We start from the raw sequence: 14,387 nt of genomic DNA, 5'->3' as shown, positions 1-14,387 counted from the left end.
TTATGAGACAAAGTCTCAAAGTTCCTGAGGACCTTACTGAGTTGCCAGGGCTCACTGTGAACTTGATATCCTCCTATCTCCACCTCCCCAGTTGCTGGGATTGTGGGCATGTGCCACCCTGACTGGATCATCACATTTTCTTCTCATGTCATTTCATTTTTCTTATTGATGAAAATATTCACATAAAATTTTGAGGGGGCTGGGAATATAGTTCAGTTGGTAGAGTGCTTGCCTCACATGCACAAGGCTCTGGGTTCAATCCCCAGCACCAAAAAAATAAATAAAATGTTGAGAGAATTGTACAGTGAACACCCATATGTCTTCCAATTAGGATTTAATATTCATTAATATTTGACTTATTTGTTTTGTCTTTTTTCTGATCCATTTGAAAGTATGAATTCTTCAACTTACTTGGGAGGCTGTGGAAGGAGGATCACAAGTTTGAGGCTAGCATTAGCAAGTTAGTCCCTAAAACTTAATGAAACCTTTTCGCAAAATAAAAAACATAAAGGAGATGTAGCTCCATTGTAATGTGCTCCTGGGTTCAGTTCCCAGTACCAAGAAAAAAAAAAGCTTAGGAAAGAAAGGACATACTTAATCCCACAATCATACCTTTATTATGCAATAATGCCTTAATAACACTTAATACCTGTTTTTTCTTTGCCCTAATAATAGCAATGAGATGATACACATACACCAATTTTGCTTCATATCTCTTCTGTTGTTACATGGCGCAGTGCAAACTTAGCCCTATTACAGCCATATTTCCTCCCCATATTGTTTTTTTTTTTTTTTTAAAGAGAGAGAGAGAGGGAGAGAGAGAGAATTTTTTTAGTATTTATTCTTTAGATTTCGGCGGACACAACATCTTTGTTTGTATGTGATGCTGAGGATCGAACCTGGGCCGCACGCATGCCAAGCGAGCGCGCTACCGCTTGAGCCACATCCCCAGCCCCCATATTGTTTTTTGTTGTTGTTGTTTGTTTGTTTATTTTGGGGGGGCAGGGGTTACTAGGGATTGAACTCAAGGGCACTGGACCACTAAGCCACATCCCCAGCCCTATTTTATATTTTATTTAGAGACAGGGTTGCTAAACACGTTGCTTTTGCTGAGACTGGTTTTGAACTAACCATCTTCCTGTCTCAGCCTCCCAAGCACTGGGATGTAGGTGTGTGCTACCTCACTCAGCTCCAAGTCCAGTGTTTTTTTTGTTGTTGTTTTGTTTTTTTAAGGTACTGGGGATTGAACTCGGGGCCACTCAACCACTGAGCCACATCCCCAGCCTTATTTTCTATTTTATTTAGAAACAGGGTCTCAGTGAGTTGCTTATTGCTTCACAGTTGCTGAGGCTGGCTTTGAACTTGCGATTCTCCTATCTCAGCCTCCCATGCCACTGGGATTACAGGTGTGTGCCATTACGTCTGGCTACAAGTCCAATTTTTATCATACCAATTTTTATAAAATACATATTAGTTTCAGAAAAATTAGATTTAATTAAGAGTTAGTCATATTTTTTTCTTTTTTTTTTTAATTGTTAAATTTTTCCCCCTTACAATAGCCTCTAAATTTGTAGGTCCACCCCATACTGGTCCTAAAAGATCTCTTGGATTCTGTAATGCCTCCTCTAAACACAGCTGTCTGCCTGAGCAGATTTTTTTTTTTCAAAGCTCTGTTGTCCTCTGGTGGATGATTGACGAATTGCATTGTCCACTCTTCCACTTTTGGAGATTTAGTTTCATCTGAAGCCTGCAATACCCTTTCACCGTTCCTATGTTTAAAACTTTTTGTAAATCCAATTTGAGGGTCCCACTTAACGCTTTGAGAGTCTATCTACTGCTGAAGATTTTGTCCAGTTCATGATTTCAAACTGACTCCACCCCATCTCCTTGTGGACAAATTTGATCTCGTTCTCTGGAGTCATTAACTTGAAATTGAATGCTGTAGTAAATTCTGCTGCAACCAATGTCCAGCCTTCAACAGTGCAACACTTATTAAAGGAAGTCTCATAATTCTCGTTGTTTTGTGTAAACATAGATAACGCCACTCCATCCTCTGGAGTTCCTAGTGCTTTTACAGCACTCAGATTGGATCCTGAAGAGAAGGTATTTTTTGGGGATGTGGCTCAAGGGGTAGCGTGCTCGCCTGGCATGTGTGCGGCCCAGGTTCGATCCTCAGCACCACATACAAACAGAGAAGGTATTTTTTGTCCCACAGATAATGAGGCTTTTCCCTTCCATCCAGTTTTCCAACTCACTTGCAAATATTGTAGCATCATAAATCTCAAAAGGCATTAATTTCAGTGGTATTGTTCAGAGTAACAATGCCAAGTCCATTTTCTTCCTTTTGCAGATCCAACATATCTACCAGGAAACCACTAAAGCATCACTTCTTCATGAAAGCCATGAGATGTAATAAAGTGATACTGCCCCTCAGTGTAGTAGTTTTGTCCTTACAGAGATGATGGCTTCAAAAGACTTATTATTTTTAAGTTGGAACAAGGCTTTAAAGGTTTTCAGAAATCAAATAAGTGCTTTGAAGTTAGGCCTTTTTATACTTTAAAAAAATGTTAAATGTGGTATTTCTCCACCTTCCCTGAAAAGTTTTTCAGCACCCTCCTGTACCTCTGTATAAACCACTCCTTTCCCATTCCCAGGAGGGTACATTGGGCTTCAGCTGCCATCTAGCTGGGAAGCCTGGAGGCTCTCTGTGTGAGGGTCACTGGGAAAGGTGCTAACATCCATTCCACAACCACCTTCTGGGATTCTCTTCCTTATGACGCTTTTAAAAGTTATGACCAGCTCTTAAATAGAGCCCTGGAGGTCTCTGGGGTGACTTCCCTTTCTGCTTTCCTCGATCATCTTAATTAAAAACATCTCAGTTTCTCATGTAGTTTTTCCTTTTGGGTTCTAGAAAATATACTTCACCTTGTTTGCTCAAGTTTGTGTTATGTTTTTCAATTTTATCTATAGAGTTAATTTTATCTTTTGAAATATATCCTTCAGATATTTGTAAAATTAAGGCCATTTAATTGATTTAATAAAGTCAGTTTGGTGCTGATAGTGACAAGAATGCTTGCCTGTCATATGCAAGGCCCTCAGCATTGCAAAAAGAAATAATGAAATCAATTTGTCCCTCTAGTTTTTCTCCCATCCCCAGTAGTGGGGATTGAATTCAGGGGTCTCTACAAGTAAACTACATCCTCAGCCCTTTTTCTTGTTTGGAGAAAGGGTCTCACTAAATCATCTATGCTACCCTCAACTTTATAATCCTCTTGTCTCAGTTTTCCAAGTGAGATTACATTCATGTACCATTGGGCCTGATCACCCGATATATTCTTCCTCTTATTTTTTGTAATTTTTTTTTCACATCTACACTATTTTTATTTATATATTTATTTGATTAATTTGAAAATTTGTTCTGTAGTGGAGGAATAGTATTTTTTTTGTTTGTTTGTTTGTTTTCTGTGGTGCTGGGGATTGAACCCAGGGCCTTGTACATGCAAGGCAAGCACTTTACCAACTGAGCTATATCCCCAGCCCATGGAGAAATAGTTTGTTTCTACAGTAGTTAAAAATATCTCTGTTAATGAGTTTTTGCTGCTCTTACATTTATTTTTATAGATCGGGATGAGGAAGAAATGAACAAACGGGATGACAAAAGAGAGATCAACAGATACTGCAAGGAAAGGCCTTCTAAAGATAAGGTATTTATTGAATATTGTATTCTTTATAATGTGATGATTTGTATATTTTACATAATTAAATTTGATTTTAAAATATATCACAGTCATGAAGTTTATTAGTCTTCATATGCCTACATACAACCACTTAGCAAAATGCAGTTGATGGGTTTTTGGTATTTGGGACTGTCATATAACCATTTTGTTTGATTTTCTTTCTCTCATATTCATATAACAAATGAACATTTTATTAGGATGAAATAATGATCTTTTAAGATTGTTGCTATTATACTGACATAATTTCTTGTTTTTCAATTGGAAAAAAGTATATACTATCTTTTATTTCTGTATTTTTTTTAGGAAAAAGAAAAAACTCAGATGATCACAATTAACAGGGATCTATTAATGGCCTTTGTTTATTTTGATCAAAGCCATTGTGGTTACCTTCTTGAAAAGGATTTGGAAGAGATACTCTATACTCTTGGATTACATCTTTCTCGGGCTCAGGTAATCTATTCTGTGAATTTAAAATAAAAACCGTTTTTATTACCATTTTTTTTTTCTCCCTGTGCTGGGGATAGAACCCAGGACTTGCTAATGCAAGTGCTTTAGCACTGAAACTGCCTCTCCTGTAACTTTTCAAGAAGTTACTTTTTTTTGGTACCAGGGATTGAACCCAGGGGTGCTTAACCAGTAAGTCACACCCCCAGCCTCCAGCCCTTTTTATTTTTATATTGAGATAGGGTCTCACTAAGTTGTTTAAGGCCTCACTAAGTTGCTGAGGTTGGCACTAAATGGCCTCAGCCTCTTCAGTGAATGGGATTACAGGTGTGTATCACCACGTTTGGCTAAGAAGTTACTTTTCAAAGAAAATATAAATAGAATAAGTTAATGTATTCAATTCCATAGGTAGGTGCTCATTTTTTTTTACATCTCTATTGACTTTTTCATTTAAAAGAAACATAATAGATATAAATTGTAAGAGTCAAGCAATACTGAAATTTATAAAGTAAAAAGGTTAAAAGCCCCTCTTTGCTCTTCTACTCCTCAGGTCCAGCACATAACCTTCTAGATTTTTTTGTAATCAACTGTTTCATTTTTATAAACATAATATGAAATTATGTTATACATATTGATGGAACTCTTTTAAAATTTTCTAATATATCCTGGACATTTGTACCATGAAAATTCAGATCTCATTCTCATAGCTGCATAGTATTCCATTATATAGATGTATCATTTATGTAACTACTCCCTTATTGCTTATGGTTTTCATATTTTGGAATTATAAACTTATGCTGTAATAGACACCCCTTGTTACATTTATTTTAATATATATGTTAGTGTTTCTAATAGTGTTACAATTTTTTTTTTAAATACTACATTTTTTTAAAAGAATATTTTTAAAATTTTTTGTTCAATTTAAAACATATTTATATTTATGTATTTGACTTTGGGAGGAAAAATTAAGTAGGGTTCACAAAATTTTGAAGTAAATTTGGAGATTTTAGCAAGTGATAAAATATCTACAAAAGTGTCCTGTGTCACAGTATATATCTAATAGCTCCATAAAACAAAAACTTACATTTCAGGCCAGGAATTTTTAGGTTTCACCTCTTGCCAATGTTTTTTCCCCCTCTAACTGGTGTAGTGTTACAATTTTTAACAATTAAATTTATTTTTCAAATATAACTTGGATGTGATTGAGTAGGAATGGATACCTGAGAAAGCAGTTTCCACAGATGTTCTTCATTTCTAAAAATTAGAACACAGTTGTTCAAGGAAAATCAAAACACATTTTCATCTTTTTAATGTGTTTACTTGCTTATATTATAGGTAAAGAAGCTTCTTAATAAAGTAGTTCTCCGTGAATCTTGCTTTTATCGGAAATTAACAGACACTTCAAAAGATGAAGAAAACCATGAAGAGTCTGAATCATTGCAGGAAGATATGTTAGGTTTGAGTATATTGAAATCTTGCGTTTTTATAAATATTCATTAGTTAAAAAAAAAAAATCTTACTAAAGTGTATTGTCTTTTATTATAGGAAATAGGTTGTTACTGCCAACACCAACAGTAAAGCAGGAATCAAAGGATGTGGAAGAAAATGTAGGACTCATTGTGTACAATGGTGCAATGGTTGATGTAGGAAGCCTTTTGCAAAAATTGGAAAAGAGTGAAAAAGTAAGGGCTGAAGTAGAACAGAAGCTGCAGTTACTAGAAGAAAAAACAGGTGAGGGACAATATGAATATGTTAGTACTTTTAAAGCTCTGTTTGTGTGTGTGTGCACGCACACACATACCTCACATTTTGCTTTGGACAGTGTATAACTCTACTTTCATCTGTTTCTATTGGAGACAATAAAATCACTTAGTTTTGTAAGAATTTTTCTTGTTCAATGGGGTGTAGTGGGGCATGCCTATAACTAGAGAGGCCACTGTAGGAGGATCACAAATTTGAAGGCAGCTTAACAAGACCCTGTCTCAAAAGTAAAAAGGGCTGGGGAGGTATCTTGGTGGATATTAGTTGTTCATTCTCAGGTTCACTTGATATTCTGTTCTATCCTTTCAGACCTCTGCTAGTTCCACTTACTTTTTATTGGTTCCTATTTTTGCTAGTTTGTTGCAGTCATCTAAAAATTGAAACTGGGTTTAGAAATACTAGTAACTAAAACTTAATTTCAATAAAAACAGTATTGCATTGTGCTTTAGGTAACTAATGAAGTTGGTATTTATGGGCATTTTAAAGAATTGCATCTGCTTTTTATTTTCATAGCTTAAGTATTTTTAACCTCAAGCTATACTGGAAATTATAGGGGTTCAAGAGGTTTGTTTTGGACTTTTTTTTTTTAATAGATGAAGATGAAAAAACCATATTAAATTTGGAGAATTCCAACAAAAGCCTCTCTGGTGAACTCAAAGAAGTTAAAAAGGACCTTAGTCAATTACAGGAAAACTTAAAGGTTTCAGAAAACATGAATTTGCAATTTGAAAACCAACTGAATAAGACAATCAGAAACTTGTCTACAGTAATGGATGAAATCCACACTGTTCTCAGAAAGGTTTGAAATTTTATACTTTCAACATTTTCAGAGTTTATTTAAATTTTAAAAACTATTCATAGCATTTTTAATGTACTTTAATGTTATTTTGCTCTTTGTAAAAGCTTTTCCTAGAAGCAAATGATAGCATTCCATCTTCTTGAAACTAGTCAAAAGTAATTCCCCAAAGATTATATTTTTCTAAAATTTAATGATGAATGTCAGTATGGTTTATGTGTACAGATTTTTTTTGAGGTTGACCCCAAATTTATTTTTTTATTCACACAGATTTCAGATATGTTATTGTATTTAATCATCACAGTATCCCTATTAGTTAAGCATTGTTTTATTTTTTTTAAATACACGACAGCAGAATGCATTTACAATTCTTATTACACATATAGAGCACAATTTTTCATATCTTTGTATATAAAATATGTTCACACCTGTGTGTACAGATTGTCTGAAGCAAATGTTGAACTGGAGATGTGGCTCAGTGATAGAGTGTATGCCTAGCATTATGTGAGGCCCTGTGATTAGTCCCTAGCACCACAAAATTTATTTGTATTTCTTTCTAAACCAAAGAGTATTTTTGAAGTAAGATATGAAATCATTTGGTTCTTTTAAACCATTTATTGTGAGGCAGAATTTAAGAAAATTCTTTGGCATCAGATATTAATCGCTATAAAAATTTTATAATTGAATTACATTATAAAATACCTTCAAGTAACATGTAAGAAAATCTAATAAAATATACCTTTTCCTTATCTATTATTTTACAGGATAATGTAAAGAATGAAGACAAAGATCAGAAATCTAAGGAGAATGGTGCAAATGTATGATAAAATTTGTGTCGTGATGAAAAATGCTGTTAAATAATGTAATATATAAAAATCATGATACAAGAATGTTTGAAGGTGATGCATGTTTTAGTAGTATAAATTCTGTTAGTTCAAATGATGTATAAAGTTTTATGAATGTTGAGTCTGCTTTTGAAAATTGCTTGTAATTTCTAGCATTCAAATTATTAAACACTCCTTGAGTGAAATAATTTTGCATTGCAAAATGTTTTAGGATGAACTTTGTTATAGTTTTAACCCCAATAAAGTTCATCAATTTACTTCACAGTAGTATTTAATTACCAAATGTCTTTTATTAAAATGCCTAAATTTTTTTTTTTGTTTTTTATGCATAAAAGTTTTTTATTTTATTTATAGAATTATCATTATTTACCTTTTAATTTTGTAGTCCATCTTTTAAAACTTCACTATAAATCATAAAATAGCAAGCTGCTTACTTTTTGGACCAGAAATATTTTTACTCTTCACCAAAAATCCCCTCTAGTTATCAATATCTAAAAACATTGTTAAAAATTCAGTTCACCCAAAAGACAGTTCATTAAGAACTAAGAAAGCAGTAGACAACTGGTGTTGGTATTTTGTTTGTTAGGCTTTACGTAAAATTCATAGACCTGATGTTAATGTTAACTGTTAACTGCTTTCAATTAATTGTTCTACTTTCCCAGAGTAGCACTTCTATTACTTTTAATTATGAGGGTTTCTTTTTAAAAAATTCAGTGTATGTCAAATGTACAGTTTAGTACCAAACCAATAGATGTCAGTATGATGCCTTAAGTTAAATTTTTAATTAAAAATAATTTTTTTTTCTTAGTCTGTGTATGTACTTAAGAGTTTCAGAGGTGTTTAAGAGTTCATGTAACTGTTGAGTGAAAAAAAGAAGGAAATGTGATGTACTCTGCAACAGTGGTTTTCAACAGGATGTGAATTTATCCTTCAGAGGGCATTTGGCAATGTTTGGAGATCTTTTTAAGCAATTGGGTGGGGGGCTACTTGCATCTATTTGTTAGAGACTAAGAATGCTGTATAGGACAGTCCCCCACAATGAGGAATTATTCAGTCCAAAATGCCAGTAGTGCCCAATTTGAAAAATCCTGCACTTAAGGAATATAAGGTTAAACAACATTTTGTCTTTATAAAATTATACTTAGGGAAAACTTAGCTGAATCTGTAGATGATTATTTTTTTATACTTACAAAACTCGAAGTGGAATGTTTTGCTCTCATAAAAATATATGTTATATTAGAGTTTATTTCATTTTGTTTTACTCTTTCATTTTGATAGAATAATGGCCAGATATTCTAAATAGGTGAATATGAGACTTAATATGTGACTTAAGTCAAATGGAATCCATATGGCTCTTACTGAGGTATGGATTAAAACTCTTCAAATTCTTCAAACCACTTTTTGTCTTAAATTGATATTTCTTCTCTTCAGGTCTAGTTGAACCTCTCCAAAGTCACTTTACTTCTTGAGCCATAATTATATCATTAATATGTAAATGTTTCTTCATCGTTGAGATGAGATGAAACTGTATAGGTTTTTTAGTTTGTTTTTTGGTACTATAGGGATTTAAACCAGGGTCGGATTTTATTTTCTTCTTGAGACAGGATCTTGCTAGGTTTGCCCAGACTAGCCTCAAAACATGGAATCCTCCTGCCTCAGCCTCCCAAGTAGCTGGAATTACAGGTGTGTGCCTCCATGCCCAATAAATTATATGGAGTTTTTTAAAGCAAGCACTTTACCTCAGAGTTATATCCCCAGCTCTATTTTATTTTGAGACAGGGTCTTAATACGTTTCCCAGGCTAGCCTTGAACTTATAGTCCTCATGCCTCTCCCTCCCAAATTGCTAGGATTATGAGTTGATATTGTAGCTTGCCTACCCTGTGAGAAACTCTGGGTTCAACCCCTAGTACTGCAATAAGAAAAATGTGGTTTACCAATCGGCTGAGATTGCCATATGCCACTGCAGCTGATAGGAAACTTTTAACTAAAAGATAGTAATGATAGATTTCCTGCAAAAGTATATTTTTAAATGAAAGATCAGGGCTGGGACATGGCTTAGTGGTAGGTCACTTGGCTAGCTTACATGATGCCCTCATTTAAATCTCTAATAAGAGAGAGATCATACAAAGGCCAACTAACAGCTTTTATTTTTGTACAATAAATTTTAAATAAGCATAAAGTGGATATGATGGAGGAAGAATCTAAACCTTCCAATTTTATTTTTACTTACAGATATAATTTCTTTTTTAAAATGTAATTTTTTAAGACACTAGGGATTTAATCCAGGAGTGCCCTACCACTGAGCTACATCCCTAGCGCATTTGTATTTTTCTTTTGAGACAGGATCTCACTAAAATTTGACCAGACTGCCAATTAAGTTTCTTGTAAATGAGTGTCATCCCCTGGAGTAACAAAGGGGTAGTCCTAGCAGAAGAGGTAATTTGTGCTTCTCTTTCTCAATGAAATTGATGATGAACTGTCACAAGGAACAGTAAATTACTTGGTAGAAATAATTCCGACATCTCTTTTGTTGTTAAATTAAAATTTAATTTCATGATTTGGTGCCAGACTGTTTGGATAAGCAAAGTGTAGGCCATGATGTTTTGAAAATATTCAGTGAAGCCATTAAATAAAAATTGAAAATAACCCAAAGAGTTAATGTTATGGGATATGTATCTTTCAGAATATTTGGAATACATTCTATAAAAAATTTGGAGAAATGGATAAGGGAAAAGAACTTAGTGTAGACTCAGTTAAATGATACTTAAATCGCTTATTGGAATTGAAAATATCAGGTGGTTTTGGTAATAATCTAATAAAACATCTGATTTTGGATGACTCCAATTTTTATAGGTTTTTTCCTTTCTTTTTTGACACTAGTGATTGAATCCAAGTGTACGTAATATCTGGGCCACATCCCTAGCTAGACCTTTTTTAGTTTTTATTTTGAGACTAAGTTGCTGATAACTAATCTCAAACTCGCACTCCTTCTGTCTTAGCCTCCTGAGTCACCAGGATTACAGGTATGCACCAGCAGTTTTTTGGGTTTATAGTTTGTTTTTTACATAATTGACCTCAACAGTTAAAATTGTGTTCCAAAATTGAATTCCAAAAGTTGTGTCAAAAATAAACAGAACTTTATGTGCCATGGTATACACCTATAATTCCAGCAGCTCAGGAAGCTGAGGCAGCAGGATTGTAAGTTCAAAGCTAGCCTTCAAAGCAAGGCCCTAAGCAACTTAGCAAGAACTTGTCTCAAAATAAAAAATGAAATATAGGCTAGGGATGTGGCTCAGTGGTTAAGCGATTCTGGGTTCAGTCCTGGGTACCCCCAAAAAAAAAAAAAACAGAACTAACTAACCCCAGCTCCATGTCGTAGTACCAACCTGTAGACTAGCTACTGAGCAACGTAGTAAGACCCTGTGTTAAAAACAAGCAACTAACCCAAGGCTCTTTACAACTTACTTTTAATTAATTGTAATACTTTAGAAAACATTTTCTAAGTGAAAATTTAAAAAATATGTAAAGACCCTGAAATGGATGAGCCAGACCAAATTGTACAGATTAGTTGTTATCCTCTCTGTGCATCCTGATATCTCCTAATAATACCACATGTCACCATATAACTACACCTCATCCCTGGCACGTATGCTTGAATTTCAAAGAACATATCAGCAATTGTGTGACTTTGGGCCATTTTTTCTTAAAACTCAAGAGCGATCAGAATATAGGATCATATCTTTGTTTAAGTGCCAGACTTTGGGGACTTTTACCAGAAGTGTACTAAGGAGGGAAGACAAAGATCCGTATTATATTTTTAGTAAATCTTAATGTTTACATTCAGCCTCAGTGAGGACAAGTGAACTTGGACCTGAGTCCCCAGGCATTGTCACTCTTTATTTATTTATTTATTTATTTATTTATTTATTTATTTTAAAGAGAGAGTGAGAGAGGGAATTTTTAATATTTATTTTTTAGTTTTCAGGGGACACAACATCTTTGTATGTGGTGCTGAGGATCGAACCCGGGCCGCACGCACGCCAGGCAAGCGCGCTACCGCTTGAACCACATCCCCAGCCCCATTGTCACTCTTTAAAATCTCAACCCTCGGCAACTTTCCTGTATTTCAGTTCAGGGGGAAGCCTCAAGTGTCTTAGTCCCCTAGGCCACAGAGCTCTAGCAGAGAGCAAAGGGATGAATAGGAATTATTTCTGTCACAGTGACAGTATAATTGTGTTATACCTCACTACAGAGTTGGTCGCTTCTTTCTGGTAAGAAAGTAATATTTATGTAGAAAGTGAAACAATGTTCTGGAAGTGGATGATTTTCTGCTAAAGGTATTTATATTGTTAAACAGATGGAGTTAGCATAGTAGAATGTGAATAAAATGTGTAATAATTGTATTAGGAAATCTACCCCTGATTAATGTTCACTAGCCATTAAAGCATAATGAAAACATCATGCTACTTGTACATAGCAAATTTCAAAGATATTTTCTTTAGATACCTGAATATGTACTAATTCCAGCAAGAAAGAAATTTTATCTTCAGTTCCAGGCCAACCTTGGTAAGTTCTCTGGTGATGAGTGATTCCTGAGAAACTTCTTGGAGCTGAATCCCCTTAGCTAGTTAGAACTCTAAATACTGGTTAGAATATGTCAAAAATATGATAGTAGGAACTATAAGTTCCCTTCCATGTGGTCTTTCTGGCCCAGCATGCTTCTTTCCCCCACCTCCTATACTGGAGGTTGAGCCCAGAGATACTCTACATCCCCAACTGTTTTTATTTTGAGACAAGGTCTTGGTAAATTACTGAGGCCGCCTCTAATTTAAGATTCTCTTGCCTTAGCCTTCTCAGTCACTGAGATTACAGGCATGTACCACTATGCCCAGCATAAACTTGGCTTAAACTGGGAACCTTTTGAAAGAAAAGGTGGGCCGCACGCATGCCAGGCGAGCGGGCTACCACTTGAGCCACATCCCCAGCCCCAGTAGGTTACTGGACTAAAGGGGACAAAATTAAAGAACCAAGATGGTCAGCAATGCGAAAGGCGATTACAGGCAAAAATGACAAAGGAGAAATCAAGAAAATGGCAAGGCAGGGATTAGGCAGATGTATGAAATCTGGGAGGGTCTCTTAAAGGAATATGAATTGTAAAGAAAGACTTTCATTTACAGAAAGATAAGGTCTAATCGTCTATTTAAATTTAGGGGATAGATTTATGCATATGCCTTTGTAATTGAAAACAAAGTGGAATTTTCAAGGCTTATATTAAAAAAACACTTGTCATTTAACCTTTAGGAAGAAATTTTTAGGAATATGCAAGGGATGTTTATTAAGATTAATATGCTCTTTGAAACCTCATATCAGCTGAATGTCCTGTCAAAACAAAGTTTGTCAGGCAAAAATTAAGGCACTACTAGCTGGGCATCATGGCATATACCTGTAATCCTAGCAACTCAGGAGGCTAAGGCAGGCCAGCCTCAGCAACCTAGATTCTGTCTGAAAAGAAAAAATAAAAAGAACTGAGGAATATACCTTAATGGTAAAGTGCCCCTGGGTTCAATCCCCAGTACCAAAAAAAAAAGCAGCTCCTACCATCTCATTGTCATAAATACGTTTATTATGTACCAAAGAAGGAGACCTATCTGCTCACAGATGTTTTGGTTGTAATTTGGTTACTGTGCAAGTATCCCTTGAGGCATATTAGAGTTTCAAGGAATGAGAATTAATGACCTAGAATATATTGATAGTCAGTAGAACTGATGATGTAAGGAGCATTTTATTTGCATTGCTCTTCCACTGGCACCCCCATTCCAGGAGTATCGGATAGTCCAGATTTGTGTGTTCAGGCCAACTTCACTTTCCAGAGGTCTCATCTAGTAGGTGGAAAGAGAAAGGGTGAAGAGATGGTAGTCTTCCAGTCAGTGTGTTACTAAATCCATACAAATGTTAAATTTCAAGGAAAGTTTTTCTGAATGACAGTTCAGCTAGGGGCAGAGCCATGAAGTCATAATGTGGCCCCTATTGTAAAGATGTCATAGACTGTCAGGGAAGATTCAGACCTGGACTCAGCAAATAACTTTGGCAGAGCAGAAACCGCAATAGGGGTTCACGCTATATTTAAGGCACTTAAAGTATAAATCCATTGGTATGATGAATTCCTAACATGTCAGACACAGTTTAAATTGTCTCAGAAACCTAGTGAGCTTAAATCTACAGTTTGAAGTTGGGGATATACAGCTCAGTGGTAGCGTGCTTGTCTAGCATGTGTAACCCCTTGGGTGCAATCTCAAGCACCCAGGGGGATTTAAAAAAAAAAAAAAAGAACTTTAAAACAGACAGCTTGAAGAAAACTGATACTTCAGCTAGGCAGGGCTGAAATGTAGGTTTAAACTTGGATGGGGGGGCTGGGGTTGTAGCTCAAGGGTAGAGTGCTTACTTAGCATGTGTGAGACAAACTTAAGTTTGATCCTCAGCACCACACACACACAAAAAAAAAAAAGTTATAATAAAAAAAGTTAACACCAATATTCCATTGGAACAGTTAAAAAAAAAAGACTCGGTAGTTTTATAGGAAGTTATTAATTTAAAAAATCTATTTTAATATATTTAATATGTTTTGTTAATATAAGTGAGCCTAATTTCAAATGGAGTAAAATCAAATCCACAGTAACTAAAACTAAAGCCCCTTTTTAAAATTTTTTAAAATTATTTTTAGTTATATATGACAGTAGAATGTATTTATGTATGTATATATATATATATATATATATGGAATATAACTTCACATTTTTATGATT

The 14,387-nt window shown here is 34.9% G+C and overlaps 1 protein-coding gene and 1 pseudogene across 11 annotated transcripts in view; one reads left to right on the top strand and one right to left on the bottom strand.

Annotated features, from left to right (window-relative positions):
- Positions 1 to 8,390, top strand: part of LOC124076022 (cell division cycle and apoptosis regulator protein 1) — a 194,266-nt gene extending 185,876 nt beyond the window's left edge. For all 11 annotated transcript variants that reach the window (XM_058577940.1, XM_058577943.1, XM_058577941.1 and 8 more), the window contains 6 exons: positions 3,622 to 3,704; positions 4,041 to 4,187; positions 5,517 to 5,637; positions 5,727 to 5,912; positions 6,536 to 6,741; positions 7,503 to 8,390. In XM_058577940.1, the coding sequence (XP_058433923.1) occupies positions 3,622 to 3,704; positions 4,041 to 4,187; positions 5,517 to 5,637; positions 5,727 to 5,912; positions 6,536 to 6,741; positions 7,503 to 7,562 (803 nt within the window). In that variant the 3' untranslated portion in view covers positions 7,563 to 8,390. The remainder of the gene's footprint in view (positions 1 to 3,621; positions 3,705 to 4,040; positions 4,188 to 5,516; positions 5,638 to 5,726; positions 5,913 to 6,535; positions 6,742 to 7,502) is intronic.
- LOC124075941 (ethylmalonyl-CoA decarboxylase-like) lies at positions 1,543 to 2,664 on the bottom strand (annotated as a pseudogene).
- Positions 8,391 to 14,387: the final 5,997 nt, after the last annotated feature.

Source organism: Marmota monax, unplaced genomic scaffold (genome assembly GCF_021218885.2).
Source record: "Marmota monax isolate L192 unplaced genomic scaffold, Marmota_monax_Labrador192_F-V1.1 WCK01_AAM20220418_F8-fsc00019, whole genome shotgun sequence".
Lineage (NCBI taxonomy): Eukaryota > Metazoa > Chordata > Mammalia > Rodentia > Sciuridae > Marmota > Marmota monax.
This window is presented reverse-complemented; position numbering and strand designations above follow the sequence as displayed.